The following is a 22584-nucleotide window of genomic DNA, read 5'->3' on the forward strand; positions in this document are numbered from 1 at the left end:
TTAGTTCTTCCAAATAGAAGGGTAGAGGTTGCAGGCAGCGACACAGAGAACATGGGCCCTCGAGGAGCGAGTACCAGTTTCCTGATAGCACCTGAAAGAAGCAAAGAGGCCACCGAGGAGCAGGTACCCTGTTAGAGACCCTGAAGGGTGGTAAGAGTTCCAGATAGCGCTGGAGTGGCAGAGTAGCTTAGGAACAGAAAGCGAATCCCATCCGTAAGAATCCTGTTGCTAACTCAATGAGCTAGCAAATACTGTAGGCAGATATACCCGGAAGTCATGACGTCAGAACAGGGGGATGCCCCTGAGGTTCGCGCCAATGTAGAGTTAAAGATGAGGGTGGCGTGCTCGCGCGCGCCCTAGAGGTACCTTGAAGGAGAATGGCGGGAGGCAGTACCAAAGCTGGTCTGGGGACACTGGAGAGAACGGCAAGCAGACAACGCGGTGGCCATCAGTCCAAGGTGAGCGGGAGGAGCCGAAAGTAGAGAGAGGTAGGCAGGGAGAAGCCGTTGAAGACCGACAGACGCAATAGGCTGGAATGTAGGACATCAGATAAGAATGGACACTGGTACCTCATGACATCTATGGCATCTGGACATCAGGGAACTTCAAGAGAGAAGGAACACAGGGATGACTGGAACATGACAGACAATGACATCAGAAGGCTGAGACATCTGGACATCTGAAGACGAAGGGATGTCAGGGCATCTGGAGATAGGGAGACGTCTGGACATGGAGAAATGGAGACATCAGGACATCTGAAGACACAAAGACATGGGGTCATCTGAACACAGGAGAATGGGATCCGTCAAGAGGCCAGGACATGGAATGAAGAAGGCAATTGGAGGTTCACGAACCATGGATGAAGACAAGGAAGACTAAGAAGGAACGGAGTGCCTTTAAGAAGTGAAGAGAGATCACGGAGGACTCCTAGAATGAAGAGCTGGAACAGAAGATCCAGGAGAGGTCTAACTCCATGACCAACTCCTTGCGAATGCAAAGACTGAGTGAAGGAAGGACCTTATTATAGGGCTGAAGAGGAAACGCCTAGAGGACATCAGCAGGAGGAGCCTAGGAAGACAGCCCACTGCTGGCCCTTTAAATGAACAGAGGAGGTGCGGCCACGCACCCAAGGAAGGAGCAGGACCATGGAGAGCGATGTCCTGCAGCGAAGGAGGAAGAAAACCTTGATGTCGGTGGCTCCCTGCCGCGAAGAGCGAAGATGAAGGAGGCTTCCAGGCCACGTGAAGATGAGCTCCGAAGTGGCCTCCAGGCCACAGAAGAGGACATGGACAATGGCGGCCTCCGGGTCACAGAAGAGGGGCTTCGGGGTGGCCTCCAGGCCTCTGAAGAAAAAGAGGACGGCGGCTCCCAGGCCACATGGAAGGTCTGGTCGACGGCAGCTCCCAGGCCACGTAGAAGGCCCGGTCAGTGGCAGCTCCCAGGCTGCGGGGGAGGCGCTGACATCGGCAGCTCCAGCCGTGAAGGAGAGAAGATATTGGTGGCCTCCTGGTCGCAAGGAAGGAGGCAGCAGTGGTGACTGACCAGCTGACCTGCCGCGAAGCACGGTGGCATAGCCCGCTGTGCGAAGTGGAAGGTGTGGGCGGCCTCCAGGCAAGGCAGCAGCGGCTCCAACCGCCAAGGTGCACAGGAGACTATTTCAGAAGAGCAGGTCAGCTGCCGGAGGTAAGAGGCTGCTCGCGGCTAGGCCCGCGGGCAGCATTGCAACAGAAACAATTTAAATTGGTTGTAGAGTAGGCTCTTTTTGTCTCGCTGATGAATTGATGAGTTAATAGTGTTTTGTAGAGTTAAATACCTTTCCCGGTTAGCTCGAGAGTGTGCTGCGAGGGCACTTTCAGCTTGGTAAAGCTGGGCACTTAACATTAGGAGTTGCTTGTCTAACATTTTCCGCTTTCTTGTGGTATAGGAAATGATATCTCCATGAAGAACTGCCTTTGCAGTGTACCAGTAGAGTATAGGGTCCTCTACATGTTCCTTATTGAATTGCAGGAACTTCTTCCATTTATCGTGCAGGTAGTCTTGGAATTGAGTGTTGTCGGCTAGGTAATAGGGATAGCACCAGCGGAATCCTGATGGGTCGGCCCCAGGGTGACCCAGATTGGGGCATGATCTGATATGATTATATCATCAATGCCCATGTCTTGTAAATTGGCAAAGGCGTGGACATTCAGAAAGTAATCCAATCTGGAGTTGGACCCATGGGCTCAAGAAATATGCATAAAATCCCGCTCAGTTGGGTGTAATGTGCACCATGTGGCGACAGATGCTGTCATTGAAGATAAATTCAGGGGGGGGGGGGTAAATTCAAGCCTTTCCCTTCCTTTTAGGTGCATGGAATAAGGAAATTTAGAGAAAAGGTAAACGAAGCCACAGCAGCAAATTCAGCGTCTCCTGTTATGCGGCCATCTTGCTCCCTCAGTGACCCTCCCACTGATCGTCATAATACCAGGAACCATGCACCATGGCGCCTTCCAAAACCTTGTATCATGGGCTCTAAATCTGGCCATCAGATGTTATCCTTTTTGATGACTATGACTCCCCCCATATAATCCAGAGTGTGAAAGACTCGATTTAGGAATCAAACCAGGAAGCGTCCGCATGGAAGTGCACTAAACTTTCTACTGAGCCAGTCCAATTATAACTATGTTTATCAAGAGCACATCCTATTTACCTTTATTATAGACATGCAAATAAGATTCAACACTTTAGGAGTCCAGCAAAAAAATGTGGTGGTCGCCTCCCCCTTTCACCTTTAAGAGTTTGGGAATTAAGAGTTAATGCAAAAAAGAGTAGTCTTGTATTTGAGGCACAAAAATCCAAAACAGCAGAAGCAAAACAGTGTGACAAGACAATGGCAAATGCTAGAAGAATGCTAGAGTGCTTTAGGAGAAGTATTACCAGCTGAAACAAGTCTAGAATTGCATTGCAACTTAAAAGAGCATGTTTCTGGGTGCCACAGGAAGAAGGGTGCTGTATGCTACAGCCACACAATTTTAGCCTTCTTCTTTCTTGGTTACAAGATAATTTCTTCCTGCTCCCCAACTTCCTGTCCCCTCCTCCCTGCATCAACCTTTCCTCCCTTTTTCTCCCTCCTCCTCCTCCTTCCTGCTGACTGCCTCTCCCCTTGCTTAATTTGGAAGGGGGTGCAAGGCATAAGGATGTTATAAATATAGATGTCTAACTTCCAAATTCAGCAAATGTTAGAGGTATTTAAATAAATTACAGTGTACTTTAAATTACAAAACATGTTACCATTTTAGCATAAAATCTAAGTTTGACCAAAGGGAATAGAGCACATCAGTGTAACTAATCATGTCTTACTAGCTTTAGAAATACACATTCTCGAGGTACAGAAATGCCGTGTTTACCCTAATGTAAATGCAGTTGTCTTTCCCTTCTGTTAGCATAAACATCCACAATGTTCTCTGTCATTAGCATCACTTCTGGATGAAGAAGACCCAAGGACAAAAATCTTTTTTATCGCATGGCTGAACAGAACCAGTTTCTAATCCCTCTCACTGCCAAAAAACTTTGTTTTGCTAGGGGCTGTTCCACTTGACAATGTTAGTGCTAATTGAATGAATTTGAAATAGTTTGGGTACGTCTTTAGAAACACTACTTATTGACGTCTTTGGATGGCAACCAGAGACTGAGTATTGTTAAAAATAGCCATTTCTGCAAACATGGTGAGGATTTATTGTGAACGGGTCTGAATATTTCTGCAGGACTGGATGGATGCCAGTTTTACCACAGCTTAACATAATCACAGGATTCAGTAATTTTCATTTACTCTTTTGAGACTCATCTGACTAACTCTGAAATTATGGCATCCAAAACAGCGAGGTACAACTGCTCGTGTCACCATGAAGTACAAATGCTCATGGTTTTTTTTTTCTGTTGTATATTTGCAGGTGAATTTTCAAAACGTTACTCACGCAAAAATGCCCACATATGCATGTTTGTGGGCCGGGCAGGAGTAACACAAATGTTAAAAGGCCGGCTAGTATGTGTGCGTAAAAAAAACAAGAGGGTGGAATGGGGGTTGAAGTATGAACGGGGCATGGGTGTTCCTGGCCTAGATGTACATGCGTAACTCCGTATTTTAAAACGGCTGACCGTGGTGAGCATTGGCTTGTTATTTGCATTAATTTACTGCTGCTCCTGAGGAGGAGCAAGTCTGCAGATCTCGAGTTTTAGGACAGAGTTAAGGGGTCCAGGTCATCTAGGGGGCTTGCAGGATGAAGAACCGGAGAGTCTAGAAGACCTCGGATAGTGACTGGGCAAACTGGTGGATGAATTTGATAAACTGGGAATGTCCCTTGTGCAGGCATGCTTTAACATCTGCTTGCATATGCGCGTTAAAGCCGGTGAAGTCCAACGCAAAGTACATTTGCTCGAGTAAGTGCTTAAAAGTAGGAGCGTACTTGGGCGCGGTAGACGTATTTTAAATAGTATGCGCACAACGGTGTGCACGATATAAAATTCCAACGCATATTTGCTCATGCGCACATGCACGCGTATATGCGTGCACGCGCGCTCCTTTTAAACTTAACCTTATAGTTTCTTGTGTTTCTCTTGTGCTTATTGTCTGTCTTTCATTTTCTCTTTGACCCAGAGTTCTCATGACATGGAAGTTGCTAACAGCTGTCATGGTTTTAGAAACTTATTTTCTTATTGATAAGCGCAGTGTCTCTTCATCTACCACTGCAATGTTGTGATCTTGACAGAATTCTGTGATTTCGCTCCACCAATCCTTCTGGTTGACTTCTCTTCTGCATTTCTAAAAGTATGTTTTCATTTTTTCTACGAAGAGGAAGCTTTGGCAAGTGTGATGTTGGCATCCTGAATTCCTATATGAGCAACATGGACAACTTTCAGACATTCACTAAAAAAAAGTCCTGCATATGCTCTTCCCAGATATTTTTCTTCAGCATTTCACAAAATTACCACCCCACCACTAATTTCTGTACCGCAATAGAGGGACCACCATAAGCATGAATCATCCACTAACTGATGTGGAAGTTCAAAAGTATAATCTTCATTCCATTCCATTTCAAGCTCCATAAAGGGCATTTTTAAAGTCTATTTTGTTTTACAAATAAAGGCCTGGATTTATCAAAATGCGATAAGTATCGCATGTGATAGCAAAAGGAGTGTGTTTTATGATAATATACAGTTTATTGCAATTTGTGCTAATTACCTATGTGAAGAGCTAAATTAGTGCAAATTGTGATAACATTTTCAGACTTTGCAATAAGTGCCATACCTGTTGCATTTCCTGCATTCAACCATTGTTAATGGTGAGTGAGTGAGAGAGACTGACTAACTAGTTGTAATATCCTCTCCCTAGATAGGTATTTGTATCCCTATGGGAGGCCCACCTAGGAACTCGAGGTGAGGTTTAGGTATTAGTGTAGGGGGTTAGGGGCCACTTTGACATTCAACGTGAGACGTACGAACAGAACAGTGGTCTCTTGTGAAGATTTGATGACCTACGGAGAGAGGAAACGCACCCAAAGATGAGATTTGTGCAATGTTCTCTCCACCTAGCTTGATGTTACCCAGGTAGAGTGTCCATCAGCTAGGTAGAGAGAACCTTGCACAAATATAATCTTTGGGTGAGTTTCATAACTCCGAAGGTCATCAAATCTTCACAAGAGAACACTGTTCTGTTTGTACGTCTCATGCTGAAAGTCAAAGTGGCCCCTAACCCCCTACACTAATACCTAAACCTCACTTCGAGTTACTAGGTGGGCCTCCCATAGGGATACAAATACCTATCTAGGGAGGGCACATTATAGCTAGTCTCTCTCTCTCTCTCTCTCTCTCTCTCTCTCTCTCTCCCTCCCCTTCAAAACAGGCTTTTCAGGAGACATTACACTACTGAAAATCAGCATTAAGTCTGTGCAATAGCACTTCACAGACTGGCAAGCCCACTCCTCCTCTTTTTTTGGATTTGCAGCACACCATACAATATGGTGCTATTGCATGCGTTTTCGCATTTTGATAAATGACCCCCAAAGTTTGCTTACTTTTCAGATGCAGTGTCCATGTCCTAATTTCTTCAATTTCAATCTGGCACAGTCCATATTTCAAAATAAATCTGCATTGGGAGGGGTCCACCATCAACTATGTTGTGATCTCATCCATCATGATCATGTGGAATGTGTGGAATATAAATACAGCAAATAAATAACTACAAGACATTCATCTTACACCACCATTCACAGTTTCTTTAACTGAAAATGGAGAACGCAGAGATCTTTAAATCAAATTTGGACCAATCAAAATTTTACATTTCACAACATCAGGTGTTTCCATTCTCAATTCATGGAATACCATTCTAGTTCCTCCTTTAAACCAACGGGTTACGCTGAATTCAGTTTGAAAATCCAGGATTTCTCACAGTATTTCAAGCATGAAATCATATCACTACCCCAACAGACCTGACAAAGCAAATTTAATTTTATGGTAATCCCACCAACAAACTGGCTTTATTTCCACATCAGAGATGGTCATATAAATATTACTATTCAGGGGCCAGGAATGATGCTCTCGCTACATCAGGGGGACAGTAGCTGGTCTGTTTGTTTTCCCAGGCTTTTCTATGCCTTCAATTATCTCAGCAGGGCACTTAGAGGCTGGAATAGTAATCGTAAAGATGATAACCACTCCCTCACCACATCTCCCTACACAGACTTGATGAAAATAAGAGTAAAATGAAGGGCAACACTATGCCAGTAAAAATTCCTCTGACACCTGTAGCCTAGGCTCAGTTAAACAGAAAATATCGATATTATCGTCTTTTAACATAGCAAACACTGTAGAAAGTTTCTCTTTAACTGAACAAATACTGAATAACGTCAGATGAAAGTAGAAACTATAGACTTAATCTGGCAGTTTTGCCTCTGAGGAGTAATAAGATTATTTAAACTACAGCCTCCCTGTGCTCTATGGCCTTCTCTTCTCCAACCAACGATAGTTTCAATGGAAGCTCAGAATCTAAGCAACTGGACATAATTCTATGATATGATATCAGAATGAACCAGAGAATAATTTCTGGGATCATGATTATATAAAATTAGCAAAGATCTATAATGGCTTACTCGGGTAACATGTATCTGTTCAATGGGGCAGAAAATGTAAAATTTGTGATATATCTGGATAACTCAAAACGTTACCCAAACAAACCTTTTTGAATTTCAACCTCACAAATTACAAACTTTTAACTGTGAAATGTCAATTTTGTTTTGGATTGAAAGACAGTGCAACAATCCTCTTGGTATTTTCTTGATAAAGCCCTTGTCATCTTTCTGAATATATGAGCTTATATGTACTGAAGCTGTAATTAACATTAGCAGTTTGTTGTTCTGTTGTTTGAAATTAATGCCATCCCTGCCAGCTGTGAGACAGGATCAGCTGCAGGCTTCCAAAAATACATCCAGGTCTTTGTCAACTGGTGAATGGTTGGTGTCTTATGAAGGTGCAAGAATCTTTGTATAAAGATGAAATTCTTCTAAAGGGATATAATAACTGTCCAGAAATTATACCAAAGTCATCTTTGTTTTGACTTACGAGATTTTTGAGGGATCAAACACTGACTGCTTGCTCTATCCTCTCCATCCTCACCTTTCCCCTCCTGTTCCTTTCAAGACAGGAGGGGAAGGGCAAAGTTAGGGAGCAGAGTGGCTTGACACTTATCTAACCTAGCCTCAGCTTCACCCATCTCTTCTTGTTCCTTGCAAGTTGCCCAGGAAGGAGGGGCTGGAGTATGAAGGAAAGAGATTAGTTGCAAGGGACTGAGACAGAAGGCTGTTCAATCAACCCTCTAGGCACTTTAGCTTCCTTCAGATGATTAAATTAGCATGTGGGAGCTTCAAGTTTATTGATTGTGTGGCAGATTGTAAATTATTGGGCAACAAGATAATTATGTGGTTTCTCCCATAGCTGGCTTCAAATTCAAGTCTGGGAGCACTGCTTCTAGTTCATGATAGGGTTATCACCAGGTCCACCAAACAGATCTAGTTCTGGTTTTACCCCATTACAGTGACAGCAGCATCAGACCAGCAATACAGGGGCAGAGTGAGTATATAGTTATGGTCTTTGCAGTTGCTTTTCCTACTCATTAATGTGTACTTCCTTTCTATACAGGAAGCATATAAGGAAGGGGAGGAGTAGCAGCTACAAGGAATGGATACACAGAGTCCCCATGTTGCTGCAGCTCTGACTGTTCCACCAGGCCATATTTATAGTAATAGATCTAGCTCATTTATCTTTTTTCTGCTTCTTTGTAGAACTCTTCCTGTCATTAGCATCACCTTAGGTTCTATTCTGTAATATCTCTTTGCAGCTAAGTAGGGAGTAGCACCTTATCTGATTATCTCTGCAATTTAATTAAACATACACACTTAAGGAACAACTATCTATTAGTGACCCGATTATATCGACAAACACACAAGATAAATATAGATATATGTATGAAGATATGTAACAGTTCCTCAATTCCTTGTGACCAATATCATGTTCCAAACTATTCCTAGCAGGCAAGCAACACCATTAGTTACTCTGCTGTGTTAAGAATATATTTATGTATTGTACACTGGTCTAGCTGAGATCCAGCATTCTTGCATAGATAAGGATACAAGAACATTGACCCTCACTAATTGTTCCATGTAATACAAGTGTCCTTTATTGATCTTCTCACCATCATCACCTTCTTTCATTCACTTCCTCCATGCTCACATCCCCTTGTTTGAGTCCATCTTGTCTGGTCTGCTAAGATAGTGACTACATATCCTAAATAGCTCTTCATCTGCTTAGCTTTTATCGAGCTTCCTAAGAATCAAGATAACAGAGTATTCCTCCATGTTGTATCTCAGTAATATATGCATCTGCTACAAAATGACAAATCTTGTATGATGAAAGCTATAGCAAATGTGCTTATGGAACATACACGAACAAACAATTCTGGGCTTAGAACCTTCTCAGGGACTAAGTCAGGGGTGACAATCTCCAGTTCTCGAGTGCCACAAACAGGCCAGGTTTTCAGGATATCTACAATGAATAAGCTTGAGAAAGATTTGTCTATCTCATGCATATTCAATGTGGATGTCCTGAAAACCTGGCCTGTTTGTGGTTCTCGAAGACAGGAGTTTGCCACCACTGGACTAAGATGAATATGTCACAGAGACCAAAGACATCTTGTTGCCTCGGTGCTAACAAGAAAGATACATTGTTTACACTTTGCTGAACATTTTATGGCCTATCAGCATAATTTAGCCTGGATCCCGTCTCTGCCTTATGACTTCAGTTATTTTTCACTTATAATTAAAGTGAACCCACTCAGATCTCTGCAAGTATTCCTACAACAGTCAGTCCTTCTCCACTTATCCATCACCAAAGTGGGGCAAGAAAATCCCCATGCTTTAAGAATGTATAATCCACGCCTTGGCAGGCTGCAGTCACCCATGAAAATGTTTTAGGTGCCTTTGAGAAACAGGTCCCCCTGTTTAGTTTGTTCATCAACAGAAAGAGAAATTGAGACATTAGTAGGAGACATTTCATACAAGACTGTTGAAACTCACCTTCCAAGTGAGGAACACAATAATTTTATTTCCATAAGAAGCACATTCGTTCTTTAAAACAATTTCCTCTGAATTTTAGTGACTAAATATGAAGAGCTTTCAAATAAGTTTAAACAACTGAATTCAACAGCTGCAAGAAGGCTGCTTTTCTACTAAAGGACGTCCATTTCCCTGAAAGAGAGTTTAACCTGTATAATATCTTCCTTTTTAACAGCTCAAGCCCTGACCTAGTTGTAGCTGCCTGCCAAGGGAAATCCACTAAGGATAATTTTTTCTTGAAGATTTAGACATTTTGGAAAGGAAATTAACTTGGAGAGGGAATGCGGAAAATTTTCTGCTTTGCATTAACTGTCCCTGAGGATACAAGAGTTTCAACATAGAGTATATGACGGCAGAAAAAAAAGACAAATTGGCCTATCCAGTCTGCCTAGTTATTTCTGTCCACAATGCCAAGGATATATCCCAGCTGCTAGCTTTTAGGATATTACTTCTTATCAAAGTTCAGTTTTGTCTTCCTCATTGGTTCTCTGTCATTCTACATAGATGAGCAGACAATATCACAACACATTTTATTGACTTTTTCATTCCAATGGTCTTTAGCATTTTGATTTTATGCAGGCAAGTATAAATTACTTACTGGTTTTTAAAACTTTCAAAAACAAATAGCATGAATGGATATTTTGGAACAAATACGTGAAATTTTCATTTAAACTGAAAACGAATGAAACAAAAGGTTTTTGGGCACACATCCCTATTGACTTCTCTTCTTTCTTCGCAGATCTCTTTTGTGCTTTGGACAGTTTGGGTCAGGAAATCATTCATTACGGAGTCTCCATGGGAACCTTAGACCATGTATTCTTGAAGTTAGAAGGAGAGGCAGAAATTGATCAAGAAGGTAACGATGAAAAAGGGAAAAAACGATGAATGCCATTCTCTACGTAATGAAACAGCCAAATTTCTCTGTCAGTAGTTTGACTAATTTATGGTTTGCAACTGATATTTGAAAGAATTATTCCTAACAGTTCAAGTTGCTCCAAAAACCATTTCTACTCTTTGGTTATTTATTTGTTTATTTATTTGTATTTGATATATATTCCACCTTTTGGCACTTCAAAACAGATTACATTCAGGTGCCGTAGGTGTTTCCTACAATCTAAAGGCCTGATTTAAGATGTTACATTTTGCCACTCACTCCCAGGAGTCGGCACCACCACCACCACCTTCCTCCTCTCAGCGTTTGGAACGCTGCCACCATGCAGCCTCTGTGTCTTCCATAGGGCATGCACACCTATTCTTCAAGGTCCCACGGCGGGAAACTCTCTAGCTGGCACCTAATGATGACTTCACATGGCTGGGTATTTAAACACCAGCTGCACAATGAACAATGCCTCAGCAATAGGTCCACCTACACTACTGTGTAGTGTGAGTTGCTTGTTCCTGCTCGTCTCTCTAACCTGCCTCGTCCAGCCCAGCCTTGCCTTGCTTCTCAAGCCTATCTCGTCCAACCCAGCCCTGCCTCATCCTGTCCAGCCTCATCATATCCCTTCTTGCCTTGCCCTCCCAGCCTGCCCTGCTGTGTCAGTCCCTCTTGCTTCATCCCTGCCTCCTTACAGATGGATTCCTGGATATGACCCTTGCCTGGACACTGACTACTCTTGCCTGCCACCCGCCACTGACCCTTCATCTGGACATTGACTATCCTTGCATGCCGTCTGCCTCTGACCCTTGCCTGGCCCTGGACCTTCTTTGTTGCCACTCTCTGAGAGACCGTCGCCTAAGTCCTGCCAGCTCCTGGAATCCAAGAGTTTAATCTGTGGGGAAAGGGCCTGGTTAAGGTGAAGTCTTAGACCAGTCTCCCTCCAGAGAACCTCTGCTAGCTATGGATGTGGGCCTAAGGGATTCAGCCCATAGGCTGCGTCAACTACATCACAGCAGCAAGGGTCCATTTCCGTTATATACGAAGGCTTTTCTCCCATTTTCAGGGCGATGCAATACAGTGCGCGCAGCCGAGTGCACTGGTTAATCTGTGGTTGGATGCGTGTTTTGGGTGCAGTTCCACAATCCCTTATGCTATAAGGGGATGGGATAAAGAAGTTACTGCTTTTCTGTTCTTCCTCTGACTTAATATCATGGCAATATTAAGTCGGAGGAACAAAAAGGATGAGAATCTTTAAAAAAAAACATTTTTTTTTCAAGTATGTCGGTGGTCAGGTTAGGAAAAGGGACGCTTGTAAAACTGAGCGTCCGTTTTCCTAATCCGCTGACAGCCACCTCTCCTGAGTGCCCGCTGCCGAGGAGGCACTAGGCGTGCACAAATTCCCCTACCACCTCCTTTTATTGTGGCTGTCGATTTAAATATTAAATCGGGTGCCCCAGAGAGATATATTGGTGCGCAATCCCCACGCCGATATTACATCAGCCTATGGGAAACTGCCAGGCCAAAATAAATATAAAACATTGGAGGTATGCATTTTGTTTTGTAACTAAGGTTGCCAGCTTATTTAAATTGAACTGTAACTTGTATCATATGTAATGATAAAATATAATGCTTTTGCTCAATGATAGACTCCAAGTAGGGCCAAATTATGATGCATTTGTCACTGTACAGAATGATACAATATCTCTCCAGAAACTTTGGAAATGTCTTTTCTGCTTTGATGTTAGGACACTATACGCCATCCTGCATGTTCTGTCCATTGTTGTCTAGCAAATACTTCAGTATCCCTTGAAAATATTCCTGCAGACTATGGTGTCTTCCGCCCAGAGCAAGCAGATGAGGAAAGAGATGACTGCGCTCTCAGTGAAATGGAACAGAGTCTCCTGTCACTTTCTGAAATAGGAAAAGTGACCATCAGAGGCACAGCTCTCTGGAGACAGCAAGTTTGTGCCATTGCAAGAGTCCGCTTCCTTAATTTGAAACATGAAAGCAAAACCTTTCGATCCATGTGAGTCATTTCTAAATTTTATAGATGGGATAAAGAAGTCACTGTGAGAACAGAGAGATGAAATGGACTGCAAGAATGAATAGGAAACCTCTTCTCATAAAAAGTTTGAAAGTTAGCAAAAAGAGTAGAGTATTTGGATTGGGATTTTTAGGTATTTTGGGGCCAGGTGCCTCCTGGCTGCTGGGTTTATGTACACCCTGAGGTCAATATTCAATAAGCTGGCTATCAGCAAAGGATAAAATTACCCAGATAACTTATGCCAAATATTCAGTGGGATGAATCTGTGACTGAATATTCAAGTCTAAAGATCCCCAGATAAAGTTATTCAGATAACTTAGCCCTTAGGCAGCTTACTGAATAGCGGTTTTTAATGTAACCTGCAAGCAACCCCAATCCCTCTTGCTCCCTCCTGATGCCACCAATAATATAGTAAGAAGCCAGAGAGTAGCCCTGATCCCTCCTGATGCCCCCAATAATATAGTAAGAAGCCCGAGAGTAGCCCTGATCCCTCCTGATGCCCCCAATAATATAGTAAGAAGCCAGAGAGTAGCCCTGATCCCTCCTGATGCCCCCAATAATATAGTAAGAAGCCCGAGAATATCCCTGATCCCTCCTGATGCCCCCAATAATATAGTAAGAAGCCCGAGAATATCCCTGATCCCTCCTGATGCCCCCAATAATATAGTAAGAAGCCCGAGAGTAGCCCTGATCCCTCCTGATGCCCCCAATAATATAGTAAGAAGCCAGAGAGTAGCCCTGATCCCTCCTGATGCCCCCAATAATATAGTAAGAAGCCCGAGAATATCCCTGATCCCTCCTGATGCCCCCAATAATATAGTAAGAAGCCAGAGAGTAGCCCTGATCCCTCCTGATGCCCCCAATAATATAGTAAGAAGCCCGAGAATATCCCTGATCCCTCCTGATGCCCCCAATAATATAGTAAGAAGCCACAGAGTAGCCCTGATCCCTCCTGATGCCCCCAATAATATAGTAAGAAGCCAGAGAGTAGCCCTGATCCCTCCTGATGCCCCCAATAATATAGTAAGAAGCCCGAGAATATCCCTGATCCCTCCTGATGCCCCCAATAATATAGTAAGAAGCCCGAGAATATCCCTGATCCCTCCTGATGCCCCCAATAATATAGTAAGAAGCCAGAGAGTAGCCCTGATCCCTCCTGATGCCCCCAATAATATAGTAAGAAGCCAGAGAGTAGCCCTGATCCCTCCTGATGCCCCCAATAATATAGTAAGAAGCCAGAGAGTAGCCCTGGTCCCTCCTGATGCCCCCAATAATATAGTAAGAAGCCAGAGAGTAGCCCTGGTCCCTCCTGATGCCCCCAATAATATAGTAAGAAGCCAGAGAGTAGCCCTGATCCCTCCTGATGCCCCCAATAATATAGTAAGAAGCCAGAGAGTAGCCCTGATCCCTCCTGATGCCCCCAATAATATAGTAAGAAGCCAGAGAGTAGCCCTGATCCCTCCTGATGCCCCCAATAATATAGTAAGAAGCCCGAGAGTAGCCCCAATCCCTCCCGATCCCTCCCACTCTCACCCAATGCCGTCAATTAAATAGTAAGATGCCTGCGAGTAGCCACGACCCTTCCCTCGATTCCATTTCTTTTCTGATCCCCCCATCCCACACTCCCTAACCCCCAAAAGCATATATTTAAGTCAGCAGAAGAAGGAGAGTTTCTGTCCTCTTGCTGGCTTCAGTATTAAATGCTAGTATGGCAGAGAGCTGGGCCAGCAATTAGTGTGCATTTCTTCACTTCACTGGCTTCCTGATTGGTCCTCTGACTGAGCTCGCAGCGAAAGGACCCAGGGGCTCCTCTCAGGCATTTTGCTATTTTATTGGAGGGAGGGAGTGGGGCTGCTCGCACACTATATACTATTTTTTTCGGGAGATTGGGAGGGAGCGCACAGCCACATGTGTGGCAGGGAAGCAGTTCTCCGGCTAACTTCAGGACTGCTTTTTTGCCAACCAAAGTTACCCGGAGAACTTTACCCGGCTAGCGCTGATCAGAGTTAGGATTTTTGCTGCCCTGTGCGAACAATTATTGACCTCTCTGTGTCTATCTCCATCCTGGCATGATTATGGTTACTCAATGGCTGTTAGCCAAGCATTTTGAGTAACCAGAGCAATAGTGACTCAACAGCATTCTGAATCCTGTGTCTGTTCCACAAACAATTGTATATTCAAAGAATAATTATCTGTTGGTGACCGAATTAGACTTCTGATGATTAGATCTTCAAACTTATGCCTGATTAAATTGGTTGGAAACTTTTTAAAGCATTCTGATGATATTTTTTCTTTTCTAAAAGTATTTGTTTGTGATTTACCTGAGAAAAATACACAGATAGCATACATTTTGCATGTTTTTAATTTATGCTGATCCTGTCAGATAGTTCATGGGAATACAAAAAAAAAAAAAAAAGGTTTAACTGGAAGGCATTTCTTGCAGAGGATAATGAATGTTTGCACCCCTCTTGTGCTCTTCCAAATAATATAGATGCAGGTTGGTAGAATTTGTAAATTTTCAACGTGGTTTCTTGTATGCATCTTTCTTACAGTTATCAGATTTAGACACCATGTATTTGTATTGTCTTACTTGCTAAATCCAATCGCATTGTGAGGTTCAGTCATGTTGCAATGAAATCTGTGCAGCTCTGACCATGCCTCCAAATTTAAACAAGGGCCTCCAAACAACGGTCTATTCTCCCTCACAGTCAACTGCTGATTATAATGCTCACTGTCTCCAAGTTTTAAGAATGAACTATTGGAGAAGCATGGGGATCCCTCTTTAATAGGCAGCACACTTTACAAGTACTTATGCATTGCATCAACATTAAAAAAAAAATTGCTCTTGCTACCTCCATCATGTTCCATATGCAACACCATAATCAGATAAAAAGCAATAAAGTCCAGATGCTTTCTGTTTGCACTCATATGCAATCTGTTCTACCATTCAGAGCCTTACTGCTGGTCATCTTTATAATACCGATGGTTTTGAATACTTCCATTTTAAACACCATGCACCTCATGTTCAATTGGGAGCTTACACCTTCCCTGTATTTTCTTCGTCCTGGTGAAAATCCTTACAAGCATTACACAAGCCTGTTGGTCCACAATGATACAGGTGAGAAAAGTAACCTGCAAAAGGGCTTTGATTTTAATCTATGTTTTCTGCCACTAGAGACAGTCACAACATCATAATCTTTTTAAAAAGTATGAGGATATATTCAGGGATAATGATTTACAGCTAATATTGACTTTTTACCTACTAACCATCATTATCATTATTGTTTCTTTTCAACATACTTTTCCAACAAGTTTACATTTTCAGCAGGGTTTGTAAGCATTTCTTATACAGATAAATAAGCTAATGTATCAGGGTGATAGCAAAGTATGGTAAAATGAGGATGATACCCAAATTGTCCACATTGGTGCAATCCCCATAGGTATTTTTTACTCATGGGATTTAGTCAAAGTAAAACTACCTGGGTAGTTTTGCTTTAATTATTGCCCAAGGAAGAATTACCCATAAGAATTTCTGCTGCTTTTTCTGTCAGTAATATTTTTGTCTGAAACATCATGCACTGTTGCATAAACCCCCTATGGATACACCTCTGATCAATGTGGGCAAAATTACTCACATTGTAGAGCAATGTGGATAATTTTGCCCACATTCAAGATGGCCCATTTTCAAAGCCCTCATTTCCACTGGTAAAATGTTGGAGTTTTTTACCTGCAGAAATGGCTTTGAAAATTGCTCTCAAAATATCTGTAATCCCCTGTTTGGAAGGAATACTGAATAGAGGAGTACATAGTTTCCCAGGGCCACAAACTGCTTTTTTTCCCCTCTTTCTCTCTCTTTCCCTCTATTCACAGGCATCACGTGCCAGGGTTCTTTCCAGCAGCGGAGAGAAGAATCCTGCAAGGTGCAGGACAAATAGGGGGGTAGATCAATTGTTCCTCCTCTCACAGATGTACTCGCACTTGGGATGGCCTTGCATTAAGGCCACCTTGTATTCACAAAAAGATGCTAGACTCTTGAGGGAGTGTTCAAACAAAAATTTACGGCAACCAAAAATATACCCAGACTGATCAGCAATAATTCTGTAGTTCACCTTCTCAAAATTCCAAATGTAGCGGAGGACTTTCATGCGGAGAAACCTCTCCGTTGAGAAGTGAGGAGAGGCTAAAGGGACGAAGCCTAAGGAGCTTGTTTTACATTTACAAGCTGGTAACAGCGAGTGCACCCCGTAGCCATGCCCCTCTAGTGACATCATCCAGGGGTCGGAACGCTGGATAAATTTGGGACAGGTGCAGTGCCTAAACTGGAGGACTTTCGTGCGGAGAAACCTCTCCGTTGAGAGTAGAGGAGAAGCTAAACGGACGAAGCCTAAGGCGCTTGTTTTTACATCTACAAGCTGGTAACAGCGAGTGCACCCCATAGCCACGCCCCTCTAATGACGTCATCCAGTGGAGCCGGAACGCCGGATAAATTCGGGACAGGTGCAGCGCCTAAACCGGAGGACTTTCGTGTGGAGAAACCTCTCCGTTGAGAGGAGAGGCTAAAGGGATGAAGCCTAAGGTGCTTGTTTTTACATCTACAAGCTGGTAACAGCGAGTGCACTCCGTAGCCACGTCCCTCTAGTGACATCATCCAGGGGAGCCAGAACCCTGGATAAATTCGGGACAGGTGCGGCGCGCAGCCGCCGGCGTGCAGCCGAAGCCACGCGCCCCTTGGTAAGAATTTTTTATTTGCTGCCCTTTTATTATCTATATGGGTAGGAAAAGAAAGACTAAACTTTGGACTTCTTCACCAGGTGATAAGGGGTCCTATAGATGCACATGTGATGAGACGAGTGAATCAATCTGCTCGTAATTCAATGCCTGATATTTCTTTTTCCTCTGGCGCCTCTGACAGTCCCAGCCAAGTGCAGCAATCTCAATCTTTAATGGATGTTCCCGGCCGAGCACCCCCAAGTATTGTACACGTGGTTGAGAATACTTCAACCACCTCTGAGTCTACCCACCCTCTACAAGGTGGAGAGGAAGAAGTATCTGAGAATATGGTGAGCCCTGGATTGCAGGCTTCTGTTCCAGAGCCCATAGACTCTCAAAATATAACATTGGGTAATGTATGGCGGGCAATAACGGAACTTCAGAAAGTGGTATCAAATGCTATAAATCAGAATAACAAAACTTCTTTGGAATTTAAAAATGCCTTAGAAAAATATGATGGTCGTTTAAAACAATTAGAAGAGCTGGGTAAAACAACAATAGCACAAGTTTCGACCTTGCAGGCTGTTAACAACTCTCATATTAAGGATAGTTTGGTGACTCACAGACAGATGGAGAATTTGGAGAATGAGCAAAGAGCTAGGAATCTAAGAATTTTGAATTTTCCTATCACCAGACTCCTATCTGCCAGTGAGCTATTAAAAAAAATACCTATTAGAAGTGTTCTCAATTTCAACTATAGATCAGAAAAGTATATTGAAAATTTACTATGTTATGAATTCTAGATTAAGGAATCAGGTGGAAGGGGAAGGAATGGACCTGGTCCAGCAGCAATTCCCTAACTTAACTTCCTTTCTCGAATCCTATTTGTTGGTCACTTTGTGTAGAGACAATGATAAAAGTTTAATAATGCAAAAGTATTTCAAGAATAAGGATTTCCTATTCTGCGGACAAAGGGTCCAGATATTCCCTGATGTGTCACGTAACATGCAATTAAGAAGAAAACTATTTTTGATGTTGAGGCCCAGAGTTATATCTCTGGGAGCTACGTTCTTCTTAAAATTTCCCTGTAAATGTGTGGTTGTGTTTCATAAGAATACATTTATTTTCCAAGACCCTACCCACCTGGAATCCTTTCTGGAAGATAAAGAGATTGAGATATAGTCTGCTAAGTAAAAAGTATCTCCATAGTAAACTTTTGTTTACAGATTTCCATAGTTTTTCTTTTCCTTTAAGTATCCTCCCTTGATGTGGACTAGAAATTTTGTTGCAATAAATAATGTAAGCTTATGATTTTTCTTTTTTCTTTGTCCTTGCATACAAAAATTGTTCTTTTGATTTTTACAATGTGTAATTGTTTAAAATCTTAATAAAGTATAAATTTAAAAAAAAAATTCCAAATGTAGTACTTGTCTCAGTCCTGCTCCTCTGAATTGGTGCCCATCAACATGGTTCAACACTCTTAGTGATAGAAGGTGGGCTCCTAGTGGGGAATGGCATCTCCTGTCTCTTTCTCTGGTGCTAACCTGACCTATGGGTTAGAAAGTCCCCAAAATGACAGCAACGGCAAAAATGAAAATCTTTTTCTCCATCTCACGGGTAGGAATGGTGGCACAAAAAAAAAGGTCCTCCCAACCAAATAGGAAAAAAATGTTCTCAAAACTGTAACACCCTTTTCTTTTGGTAAGGCACTGCTGTCCTTTCTTGTAGGGCAGGCAGGGAAACACAGCTGTTTTACCTGATCTCCTCCAGGCAAGGGGAACATCCTGCCGGAAGCAGGACCAGGATCCATATAAAATAAAACTTCTTCACCTAAATCCGATTCTCCAAAAAATCTTCTCCAACTCCTGAGATAAACCTGCCAAGACAGTTGGGACACTGGGTCAGGAGTCTGCCTCTCATCTCCCTCATAGCAGGCCTTTGGGAGCACCGCTAATATTCTCACCCTTCCTTAAAATCTGCCAGACCTCTTCTCTGCTCTCCCTGCATTTGGACAGGCTGGCTGACTAATTCAAGCAGCCTCACTGGAGGTGCTTGTCAAGGATGGTCTACCCTTCCTCCTTCCTAAATCGTAACCCATGGTTGTGCTAAGGACAACTGGCTAGTGGAGGCCTAGGGGGTAGAAAAGATCTCTTTACATTAATATTTATGTTTTACCCACATGGAATGGACTTAGTTTTTGGGTAATTGCCAGGTTCTTGTGGCCTGGTTTGGCCTCTGTTGGAAACAGGATGCTGGGCTTGATGGACCCTTGGTCTGACCCAGAATGGCATTTTCTTATGTTCTTATATCTAAAAATTGCTTTCCATCAACTTGGCTGAAAAATCTCTACATTGTTCCACAAAATATGTTTAGCCACATTAAGAGGAGGTGGTCCTGGGGGTGTGTTTAGGTTGGTGTTTAACTTGCATTTTCAACTCTACGCATGCTTTTTAAAAAATTTAATGACTTGCCTTTCCAAACCAAAGCTCAGGATGTTACATTGAAAAACAGGAGGTATTTCCATGTCCCCAGAAGGCTTGCAAGCTAAGGGGGGGGGGGGGGGATTCATTTATTAAGCTGTGTTGGATATTTACTGGATGGTAAATGCCTTAATGCAGCAATAACGTGGGTTTTTTTTGTTTTTTTTAAATACTGCACATTATTTCCTCCCTGGCACCATATTATTTTATTTTATTTTCAAATTTATAAGCTGTCTGTTCCCAATCCGCTACAAGGCAGTGATTATCAAATATATATATATACAAAAGTTCTAATTTTAAAAAGCATTTACATGCACAAAACTGGGTTTTACACATATAAATACACTTTACCCATAAAAGCGGACTTTTGAAAATTGCTACATATATGCTATTGAATTGTGAATAGATTTTACCTTTAATTATTGTGGGTAAATGGCTTTTGAAAATTGCTATGATAGTATGTTACATTTACATGCATAACTCCTTTGAAAATACACCTGTAACAATATAACAAACATCAAAGTACAACAATGCATACAATAAAATTATACAAAGGCTTATTGGAAAAGCCATGTTATAACTAACTTTCTGGGGAAGCACAGGGTCTCTCATGTACGTCCTGATGCTCTCAGGGCCATGCCCTCCCAGAAGAAGAAGTGAAGACAAGAACACTAATAGAATTAAGAAGAGCATTGGGATAAACACAAGAGGATCCCTAATGGCTAAAGGATGAAAATGAAGAAAAGAAGTAAGGAGAAATGCTCTTACCTGTTTATTTTCTTTCTATTAGTCCTACCACACCAGTCCAGTCAGAACAGGTGAGTTGTCTCCTCCTACCAGCAGATGGAGGCATGGAACAATGTTTTCCCCGGTGTGATATCATAAACAGTTCTTACAGGTGCTGCAGCTCTCTGGAAATCCAGTATCCAACTGACCAAGCCCTGAAACACACTAGCGGCATCTGAACTTTGGAAATAAAACTACCAAACATACAGAAAACAAATTGAGAAGAAAATCCTCACCAGTCTCTGCCACTGTCATGGATACTGCATAAAAGAAAGAACCGCAAGAAAGGAAAGGACAGAAGGGAGACAACAACTATCCATAGCGAGACTGAAATATATACAGATAACAGATCGACTCTCCGACGCAAACTGAACTGGTGTAGCAGGACTAAAGGAAAGAAAATTAACAGGTAAGAAAATTTCTCCTTCCCCTTTGTCCTGCTACATCAGTCTAATGCATACAGGTGGGATACATCAAAACCCCATTACTCAAGGAGGGAAGAAGTTAGAGCCACTGAGAACTCCAGCTCCATAGACCGTGCCCTCTTTAGCCAAGGCATCCAGTCTGTAGTGCTTCCCAAAGGTATACAAGGATGATCAGGTTGCTGCCCTACAAATATCTGCAAGTGCCACCATAAAGCTGATTGCGCCCTCAGAGAACCAGCTCAGGGGGTTTCCTACTACTGAGCACAAAGACTGATATGATCACGTCCTTGATCCAGCAAACCAATGAAACTTTAGAAGCCGCTTCATCCTTATGCAGCTCCGCAAATAAGATGAGTAGTCTGTCCATGTTATGAAATGCATTAGGTTGCTTTTAAATACTGCGCAAGGACTCTGTGGGCATCCAAACATCTCTAGGATCTATATGTGCTCTTACACTCCTCAAGCGAGAAAGCTGGAAGAGACACCATCTGGTTGATATGAAATGCAGAAACCACCTTTGAAAAGAATGAAGATACTGGATGGAAAGTAGCTATCTGAGGAAATGGAATTTCTGAGTAGAGCAGATCACTATGATAAAAATAATCTTCATGGAAAGATCTTTAAGGTTCATATGCCTCAGTGGCTCAAAGAGTATGACACCAAGGCTTCAGTACGAAATTGAGATCCCACTGGGGAACCAAAAACCTAAAAGGAGGACATGACTTCTTGATTCTCCAAAGGAATATAGACCCATCTGGTTGGTCTGTCACCAAGACTCCCATGAGTCTACCTTGATTACAAAACAAGGCTAGCACCTGAACCTTCAAAGAATGCAGAACCAAGCCCTTTTCTAAGCTCCTCTGCAGAAAGGTAAGAATACATAGAATATCGGAGTATCAAGGAAACACCAACCAATCCTCACAAAAAGCTCAAAGAAAAGCCAAACCTGGATATAGGCCAGAGTGGTGAAAGTCTTACGAGCCTTCAATAGTGTTGAAATCACCAAAGAGGAGTAGCCGTTCTTCAGCAAATGTTTCCTCTCAAGAGCTAGGCTATAAGATAAAATGGAGCTGGATCCTCCATGACAATCAGACTGTTTCAAGAGACCTGGAGCAAGCAGTAGAGTCAGAGAGCATTCAGTCTGTAGCCTCATCAGATCCATGTACTAGGGTCTTCGAGGTAAGTCTGGAGCTACTAGGATGACTCAATTGCTTTCCAGCTGTACCCTGTGGAGAACTCTGCTGATGAGGGGCCATGGGAGAAAGATGTACAAAGTTGCCATGAAAGCCAAGGTTTGAACCAAGACATCAATGCTCTGTCACCAGACTCCTTTCGACGGCTGAGAAACTGATGGACCTTGGTGTTCCTGTGAGTCACCATTAGATCCATGGGGGAAGACCCCACTGGGCAACTATAAATTGAAAGGCTTAATGGGTGAGCTCACACTCCTCTGGATCTAGAAGATTTCTGCTGAAGAAATCCATCTGCACATTGTCCTGACCTGCAATGTGGGCTGCCATCAACAGCTGAAGATTCTCCTCAACCCATGGAAAGAGCAGATCCATTTCCTCTGAGACACACTGACTCCTAATACCTCCCTGTGTGTTTACATATGCTA

At 42.7% G+C, this 22584-nt stretch overlaps 1 protein-coding gene across 2 annotated transcripts in view; it reads left to right on the forward strand.

Annotated features, from left to right (window-relative positions):
* LOC115090341 (ATP-binding cassette sub-family A member 9-like) overlaps positions 1–22584 on the forward strand; it is a 306577-nt gene that overhangs the window by 148083 nt on the left and 135910 nt on the right. For both annotated transcript variants that reach the window (XM_029599290.1, XM_029599291.1), the window contains exons 17-19: positions 10381–10497; positions 12346–12547; positions 15517–15683. In XM_029599290.1, the coding sequence (XP_029455150.1) occupies positions 10381–10497; positions 12346–12547; positions 15517–15683 (486 nt within the window). The remainder of the gene's footprint in view (positions 1–10380; positions 10498–12345; positions 12548–15516; positions 15684–22584) is intronic.

This window comes from Rhinatrema bivittatum, chromosome 4 (assembly GCF_901001135.1).
Source record: "Rhinatrema bivittatum chromosome 4, aRhiBiv1.1, whole genome shotgun sequence".
Taxonomy (NCBI): Eukaryota; Metazoa; Chordata; class Amphibia; order Gymnophiona; family Rhinatrematidae; genus Rhinatrema; species Rhinatrema bivittatum.